This window comes from Carex rostrata, chromosome 19 (genome assembly GCF_964058835.1).
Source record: "Carex rostrata chromosome 19, lpCarRost1.2, whole genome shotgun sequence".
Taxonomy (NCBI): domain Eukaryota; kingdom Viridiplantae; phylum Streptophyta; class Magnoliopsida; order Poales; family Cyperaceae; genus Carex; species Carex rostrata.
The window spans coordinates 8146338-8155286 of record NC_135936.1 but is presented as its reverse complement, the minus strand read 5'-3'; the positions used below and the strand labels follow the sequence as shown (position 1 = coordinate 8155286).

The window sequence follows — 8949 nt, the reverse complement described above, 5'->3', positions numbered from 1 at the left end:
CTTCAGAATTAGAAACTCTTATAAAAGGCAAGTTTCTATTACTCTTCAACTGTAACATTTCTCAACAAAAACCTAAAATCTTTGTCTCAAAATATATTAAAACTATATTTAATGTGCTTCCTTTTGACGGTTGTAATACGCTTTGATAAGATCAGATAAAATAATATCATTGCCCTTATTACAGTTATGATGTGTTGGTCATAAGCTTAACTAGAGTCGGTATAATATAATCCTAGGACCTTCAAAAAAAAAAAATATAATATAATCCTAGGAAATAATACAAGATTCTCTGTCAGTACCCAGAATATTTTACTGTCACGTATAAGCAAAACAGGATATCCTCTCTTTAAAAATATAAAAAGAAAAAAATAATAGAAAAGAAGAATAAAATTGCCAAAAAATAATTCTTTTGGCATAACATATTAAACTAATAGTTCTATGTTTGTCTCTCAGAAATATCTATTTTCGTTGCTTTGAACTCCACAAGTAACAACTTTATTTGATTTTAGTTTCCTTACAAACCACACAAGAGCTCCAATTCCAACAGCTCCAGCAACCGAAAATACAACAGTTCCTGTAAATATGAGCAGTTCATTCAACACATTAGAGTGAATATTTCTAAGGAATCAGAATTCAATATTTAGTATAATTAAAAAAAGTATATATTTTGATGATGCATTTAGCAGGGATCATGATGAAAATTCTTACCAGCAATCACAGTTGATGATGTTCCATGCTTTGATTGATCAGCATCTGCAAATTTTTTTTAAAGAAAAAAGTTATATCTAAGAGGAACTTCACAACTAAATTATTAAGTTTCTTTAACTTTGATCCTTTGCAAATTTGTTGGCATTTTAATATCTAAAGGTGGCTTTTGCAAGAATCATTTTAATTTTCAACTTTGATCCTTTGCAAATTTTTGACAGGGCAAATTGAATAGTTCAGGTCATCAACCAACTCCATTACCATAGCCTAATTTAGAATTTATTTGAAATCCGGATGAGAGAAATCATTTGTTATAATAACAAGGGTATTAAATAGTTGGATGGCTTGACCTCCAACTTTTACTAATTTTTTTTTTTTAATTTATTCATTATTCGTGAACATTAGGGGTGTCAATGACACCCTTTTATCCGTTTACCTGACCCATACCGTATTCGATAAGACGGATATGGGTAAGATTTTTTTTCATAAACTTATCAGGTACGGATATGGGTAAAGATTTTTTCCCGTTATCAAAACAGGTAAGGGTACAGGTAAAGCCTATTCTGTACCCGTTACCCGATCGGGTAATTATATAAATATATATATATATATATATATATATATATATATATATAGGGTCTGGCTAATTTGCTGCCGGCAGCATTTCTGCCCAAGGTGTTGCCGCCCCTTTTTTTATTTTGTGATGTCCAAACAACAAATCCAAACATTAGATGTTTAATCTATATTATAATCTACTTGGAGACCAAATTTTACATTTTTTGAAATTTTTTTACTATTTATTAAGCTAGTTTGAAAACCACTGATTTCAATGCTGCAGAAATTTACTGAAAACATCGGTTTTCCACGCTTTCTAGTAAATTCAAATTTTCAATAAAGTTTAAAAGTCTACTAAACTTAATACTTGAAAGCACAAAAATAATTGTTATATAAGTATTAACCGTTATTTACCCGTTACGATTTCGTTATCCGATAACTACAACAGGTAAGGATAGGGTACGGATAAGGCAATTTGTAACGGGTAAGGGTAGAGTACGAAAAAGAATAATTTGTGACGGATATGGATATGAAAATGCTTTCACCCAACCCTTACCATACCGTTGACGCCCCTAGTGAACATTGATTTTATATTTTATCATTTTATGCATTTTTTTTTTCCAATTAGCTGTCGCGGCAAAATTTGGGCCGGATCAGACCTGGCTTATCAGTTAGTATATATGGGCTTATATTATTCTCTCGTGGGCTCTGGCTAGGCCCTGTACAAAGATTTTATTTCGGAAAAAACTAAGATATATGCCATTTTAAAAATTGGATTCGTTGGAACTTTAAAAAAAAAAAAAAAAGAACATAGCATTAGAACAAGGCAACCACATATGGTGCTTTACAGCTTTGGACTGATATTTTAGCATCCCAGATAGCGTATGATTGTTGTTTTCAAGTCGTACACTTTATAGTAAGCTAAGGTTAATAAATCATATCATAAGGATTTGGAAAAATTAATCTCTAATTTGTACAATTTACCTGAGCAAAATGTTGTCATGTTCCCATCCTTGCACAAGCAAAGGAAATCCCTAGACTCAGTATCAAACCCACAAACACCGCCACCTTTCCTGTTATCCTCACACTCGAGGCACCGAGTTGTCACCGGTATCTCGAAATCAATCCTGATGCCATACTCTGGCTCTTGATCATAAGGTGGAACAGTCGTCCCTATTGTCCTCCAGTACACACCGGTGTACGACTCGCAATGTTTCAGCATGAGCCTCAGAGACTCAGAGGCCTTCGGGTAGTAGGTGCAACAGCTAACATTATTCTCTAGCAAGGCACTCGGGCAGCCTGGAAGGTTGCGGCACAGATATCTGTAATAGTAATACACAAATACTGTTTAGGGAAATAATGTTTTGTTAGATTGGTAATTATTTTTGTTGTTGGCTGACACTTGGGAATGGTCTAATAGGACCCAAAATGAACAAGAAAATTTCAAGCTGAATTGGAATAAATGGAGGAGTTCTAGTTGCAGAATCATACCCAAAACAATTAATTTTGTAAATGAGTTATAAAAATGTACATTGCAATGATATCTAATAACAAATTGTTCATAAAAAGTAAAATTACAGAATCTAAAAAATGACAATGTTTAATTAATGTTTAAAATTAAGATATTTATGTCATACCCTGAGCTGTCACAGGCAGAGCCACACCGGTCAGGAAATCGATCACAGTAAGCTGGTTTAGGCTCAATAAGCACAGAGTTCTTATCACAATTAAAAAATAGGTACTCGTTTCTTGTTGAAAGGGAAAACCTTTTACTGGTGTCAAGGCTGAAAGGTGTTGCCGCAAAGTTGGTATCTGACGGATTGGCACAACTCCACATTGATGGGTCAGTTATGACAAGGTGCGGGTCAGTATAGTCGATGGATGAAACAGGATAAGACCCAGACGGGGTGCGGAAATGGAGGATTGATGAATTGGTACAGAGAAGCATGTTGCGATAATATGAGCTGCCGCAGCCGTCATCTATGCTTAACGGGTAGTGAATTCGAATGTCACCACAAAAGGTCCGACAAACCGTAGATTGAGAAGATGATATATTGATAATAGTGGAGATATAGAGAAGGAAGAAGAAGATGAAAGCCATGGAAATATAGAGAAGGTTACACCATTGCCAGTGTTATTTGCTTTGATAGCATTAATTAGAGATTGAAAGGATAAAGTGCAAAAGGAGGCCTCGGGGTTCTGCTAATACTTTTGCTTTATTCCGTTGTCAACTTTATATTTGATTCTGTGTATAATATCTAAGTCTGCCTTGAATTATTATGATTAAAAGAAGTACTATCTGCAGATTGCTTCAGACTCAAGAAATGGATTTTTAACAATAGTTATTACACAATATATTTTTTTGTTTAATATAAATTCAAGTACCTGATACGAGCATCTTATTCAAGTAGTTGTTCAAGAAATACAGTTCTAATGCAATTTTTCTATTATGGGCCTTCAGCCCGTAACATGTAATAAAAAAAAAGAGCTTATAATCTCAACAAAAATCGAATTCCAGGCCCATAAAAATTAGAGGCATTTGCAACTTCAGGCTGTGTTGAGCCATACATTTCCTACTGAATCAAAACAAGGCGTGTAAACGGTGCGTAAAAATTTGAGAGACTGTTCCGTATACTGATATGACAAACAATGAAACAAGTGACTACGAAAAGAGTTCGGATTCTCTACTAACAGTAACAGGAATGATTCGACATGGCTATCGGGACCGGAACCGAATCCTCTGCCCCCTTGTCGGCAGGAGTGTAAGATCGAATCTGAACTGTTAGATTTTGTCAAAATTCGTGTTGATAGATCCTTGGATCAGCTACTCCGTTAATTTTCCTATCTACGCTTTCTTCCCCAATTAAACCCGTTGGCGTATCCGTCTCCCCCAAATTTCTTTCTCGCGCTCTGCTAGAGAAGCACGGCATACGCACCGCTGTCCTCCCCGAACCCACCGACCGTGCCTTCTCCGCGCTCTTCCTCTCTTCGTGCTCTCCCTATATCAATTTGGATTGTTTTGCTGGAGAAGCTAAAAAATGGTCCCTCCTCCCTTCATCCTCGTCGTCGCGCCATCTCTTTGCCTCTCCCTGTGCGGCTGAGCGTCGCTTCTCCTGCTTGAACAGAGTAAGAGCCAACAATGAGTTTTTAAGTTATGGGTTTTCATTTTCAAGTAGACTCCTCATTGGTCTAGTAACTATAATTCCAATTAGAATTGAGTTTGTTACAAGCATTTTGTTATTCTAACTAACTATTTATTCTAATCTAATTGTCTGTTGCAAAGGTAAACTGTATATTTGTTTGTTCTAACCCTCAATTAGTATGTTAGAATGATGTGTCCGGTCAATTAGTATATCAATCGAAGTTTCACTGAGCTCTAACCCTCAAAGACAAACACAATTATAAGTATAAAAAATGTTAAATGATATAGGTGGTTGAAACTAATGGAGAAGCAAATATTAACTAAAATGTATATATTCACTTATTTAGCCGTGCTCTCCATAGTGGAGAAGGTTTTGTTTCTGATTTTTGAATGTTTGATGGAAATATTTGTTGTTGTTCCTTTACATGTACAGAATACCGATTCATGTTGATTTTTTTTTACAATTGTGCATCTTTTAGAAACTTATTTATACATTTTTCTTTTCTCTTCTTCTTGTTGCACCTATATAAAGAGGATGAACGTTGGCACGTTGCATGCGCATTGCCTTTTTATGTGCCCTCAAGGAGCATGATCCCTCAAGAGGAGTCCTTACTCCCTACTGAATATGAAGATGAAGAGACAGAGATTATGGTAAAACTTCATTGAACTTAATATAATTTATAAGTGTTGTTTAATTTTAAATTGTTTAATATATCTAATTTGATCAATCTTTGTATGAATTGGATAGGATCAGCTTGTTGGCCCTTATCCTGAAAACGACCAAGTTGAGGAACCTTCATAGCAATGTTTTGAGCCCTTTGTTGGCATGGAGTTTGATAGTATCAATGCGGCTTAAAATTTTACAACTTTTACGGGTTTGAAGCTGGATTTAGTACCTCACGGTCTGATGCTGACAGGTATGGTAACATTTTTTAGTTATTGAATATATTTTTATGTTCTAGTTAGCATTCGTTAATTTTGGTTTTATTTTTGTAGGTATAGTAGTCTTTGCATGAAGGCCATGAAAATTGTTGATAATTTCTGTAACCCCTTGGAATTGTATACCATTGCTAGTGAAAATCTTGAGTCGTGCTTCAACGAAATAGGTGAGATTGCTAAGAGTATGAGGGCTGATATGTCAGCCGAGCGTGTTGGTGACACTGCTGACCAGATTCTTATCGAAAATGGAGAAGGTGTTAAGGAGATTAACTACCAAGACCCCCCTCAATCACAGTGCAAAGGGAGGAGAAAAAGGTTTAAACATCCCATTGAGAAAAAGATGAGAACTTGCACAAGGAAGAACTGAAATTGGAGTCGGAATTGAAGTCTGAGTGAGATACACTGCAAGGAATTTAGGATCATTTTGTAATGGTCGTAGTTAATTAGGTGCTTTTGTAATATTTGGGGTTATGTTTTGACATGTCATGCTTAGAACGAAATGGATGAATGTTACTAAATGTTTGAATGTTAGTTTTTTTGAGTAGATTCTGTCTTGCTTTTTTTAAACCAATGTTGAGGGCATAAAGGTATTTTTCTAGAATTCGAATTATCATGCTGTTGTAGATCACAAGCACAAGCATTTTGCATGTACCATTGTTGGATACCAGTGATATTGCTTGTTGATTCAGCATGATATTTCGTTTTACATCTTTCATTGTATTTCATGATTTGGTACAGATCGAGATCCACAGGTTTGAACTTTGAACCAAGCTGCAGTACTCAGTCTGCAAGATCCATCATAATCCTGCTGCTACTATGTCCTATTCATTTTGTTATGAAACTAGAAGCACAATACAATAAATGTTTTGAAGTATAACTATGTCATATTCATTTGTTTTATTTTGCTAATTTGTCCTTTTTACGGTAAAATGGCAACTGCCACCTTACAATTTTCATTAATAAGGAAAAAAATTTAAACTAATATTTACTCCCCTATTTACATCACATCCCGGAAACTATAAATCAGATTTTTTTTTTTTTTTTCTAAATAAATCTCCATCCTAATTACAATCACAACCCAGAATCCAGAAATGGGTTTTAAAAGATAAATCTCCATCCACCATAGTGCCCAAGTACCAACTGCTATAGAAGTTTTGCCCAGCTTCGTAGTGTTGCTGCCTCTGCCCCCGGTACTGGCACGTCACATGTGTAACAAGTTTTGAGCATTCATGGTTACCGGTTCCGTACCAGAAACCGTAAGAAAACCTGTTGAGAATTATAATAGGTTACTGTTAGAGACTTTTGTATAAATATACAATGTATCACATTTGTAATAATAATATAGAAATACAATTTCATCATCACAATCTTTGTCTCACAATTCCGCATAAAATTCAACAAAACCCTTCAGAAATTTCAGAATAATTGCACCTTACCAGTATATGATTATGATCCCTGATTTCCAGCATTGCACCACCACATAAAACGCATCCCACTGGTACGTTACAAACCCTACGTTGGAGGATTTCCTGAGTGAGCAATTTGTTCTGCATAGCTACCCATAAGAACACTCTTACCTTAGGGGAGCCTTTATCTGCCACAATCGACCGTGATTTTGCTAATATGTCAAAGTTATAAAAAGACATGAGCCCTTCTCCCTCGTGGCATGAGTCAGGAAACAATAAGAGAGCGAGCACTGTATATCTCATCTATATGAATAATGTTCGTTTGAAAGCAAAAAATCTGTATGATATACAATTAATATCAACTGTACATTATCTGCTGGCACCTGGAGCAATGAACTTGGGAATCCATCCTGCCAAGTGCCATCCATATCTAATATATTTTGATTTTTGAGTAAAATGATCTAGAGATGACAATAAGCCGGACCATCCCATCGGAATCTGGATCAATTCAACCAAGTCTGTAACGCATGAGGCCCATTTAAAATTTGTGCAAATATATAACGAACGGACTAGATTCAAACTAAAAATTATGTTACTTGAGACTAAAATTTGTGCAAATATATATACAAACGGACCAGATTCGAATTAAAAATTATGTTACTTGAGTGAAATGAACTTGGGGGAAACAAATCTACAGTATGTTAAGCAGAATTTTCCGATTTGACCAGGACACCAATATTATCAACTTTGCGCTTGTCTTTTCTGGGTTTTGTACAAATTAGAGTTACAATTTTTCGGATCTTAATTATCATCTTTGTCATATTAATTTAATTAATTTACGCATGAAATTTGACCACGATCGTCATATACTGTTGACTTATTGGTCTTGATAAATTATGTTAGCCAGTAGCACTAAAATTTGTTTCTCTTATTAATGTATTCGTATTATATTCCTAAATAAAGAGTACGTAATTATTTCCGTGTACCCAGATCAAAATTATAACTTTTGAACTGACAGTGGAGGAGAACTAGGGTCTTCTTAAGTTCACCATGTTCCTTGGTCAAATTAAGTCTAAAACATATCGAATCGGTTTCAAATGACAAATCCGAACTGTTGAAACCCGTTTATATTATGAGTGATGTGTCTACATGTAAAAATTTTAAATATTCAAATTAATTTAGTATAAAATCAAGCGGTCAAAATTAGAAGGTTAATAAATTAATTTTAATGCATTTATTTTTTGAACTTTTTTTACCACTTGATTTTATGCAAAATTAATTTCAAAATTAATTTTTTTTTACATGTAGGCCCATTACTTGTAAAGTAGACAGATTTCAACAGTTGAGATTCGTCGTTTGAAGTCGATTTGATGGGTTTTAGACTTGAGTTCACCAATAAACTTTTTTTTTTTTTGAAACTCAACTGGCAGGGGCTGCTAGGAATATATTAAACGCTTAACGGGTCCAATTACAACCGTTTACAAGAAACACCTCATATCACTTTAGACCCTTCAAAAAACAGGAAATAAAACTTACAACAAGATAGCACCTGTTATTTATGCAGCAGTCACTGTACCAGTGACAACTCCGCTGGTACCAGTCGCTGTACCAGAGCCAGGAGGCAATATTTATTCAGTGATGTTAACTTGCTTGGTTTTCACTTTCACACAATTAATTTATCTCCTCCGCTTTATCTATAGGGAATGTTGAAAAATCAACTTGCTTAACTTTTGTTTGAATAGGGGGGAAACAAAATACGGGTGGATATCAACATGTTGAATGCGACGTATACCGTGTTTCTCGTGGATACTGTCTCATTCTTGTAGTGGTGTGAACGGACATGTTGATTTTTGTTAGTTAAATAAGATGGATATGTATCGTATTCAGGAGCAGGGGCGGAGCTTAGTTCATGCTGGAGGGTGCTAAGCTACCCTATAATTTCAAAAATTGCTTAATTACCAAGTATATTAAACATTCATTGAAAAATTATTTTTATATATATTAGCCCCCCTTATATAATATAATAAATTTGAAAGGGCCTGAATGTAAAGTTCAGAAATCAAAACTGCTTATATTGCCTTTTCATTTCCATATAAGCGCTTCAGTTTCTGAATCATCAGCGATAACAAAAAAAGGAAAAGTCATTGTTCTCTTGGAAAGATCAAATATAGAAGAAAATATAGAAAAAGAAAGTGTCCAATC

At 34.8% G+C, this 8949-nt stretch overlaps 1 protein-coding gene and 1 long non-coding RNA gene across 3 annotated transcripts; one reads left to right on the top strand and one right to left on the bottom strand.

Annotated features, from left to right (window-relative positions):
- Nucleotides 1-297: 297 nt before the first annotated feature.
- On the bottom strand, nucleotides 298-3490 carry LOC144571650 (wall-associated receptor kinase galacturonan-binding protein). Its single transcript, XM_078320998.1, has 4 exons — nucleotides 2898-3490; nucleotides 2245-2582; nucleotides 709-753; nucleotides 298-574 (listed from the first exon to the last, which is right to left on the bottom strand). The coding sequence occupies exons 1-4, from the start codon at nucleotides 3359-3361 to the stop codon at nucleotides 450-452; spliced, it is 972 nt and encodes a 323-aa protein (XP_078177124.1). The 5' UTR covers nucleotides 3362-3490; the 3' UTR covers nucleotides 298-449.
- A 620-nt stretch (nucleotides 3491-4110) lies between these two features.
- Nucleotides 4111-5951, top strand: LOC144571826 (uncharacterized). Of its 2 annotated transcripts, none has more exons than XR_013517585.1 (4): nucleotides 4111-4386; nucleotides 4935-5053; nucleotides 5151-5324; nucleotides 5405-5951. It is a non-coding gene; the product is annotated as an uncharacterized LOC144571826 (long non-coding RNA). The 2 variants fall into 2 exon arrangements; XR_013517586.1 differs by having other exon boundaries at nucleotides 5151-5319; nucleotides 5399-5949.
- The last annotated feature ends 2998 nt before the right edge of the window (nucleotides 5952-8949 follow it).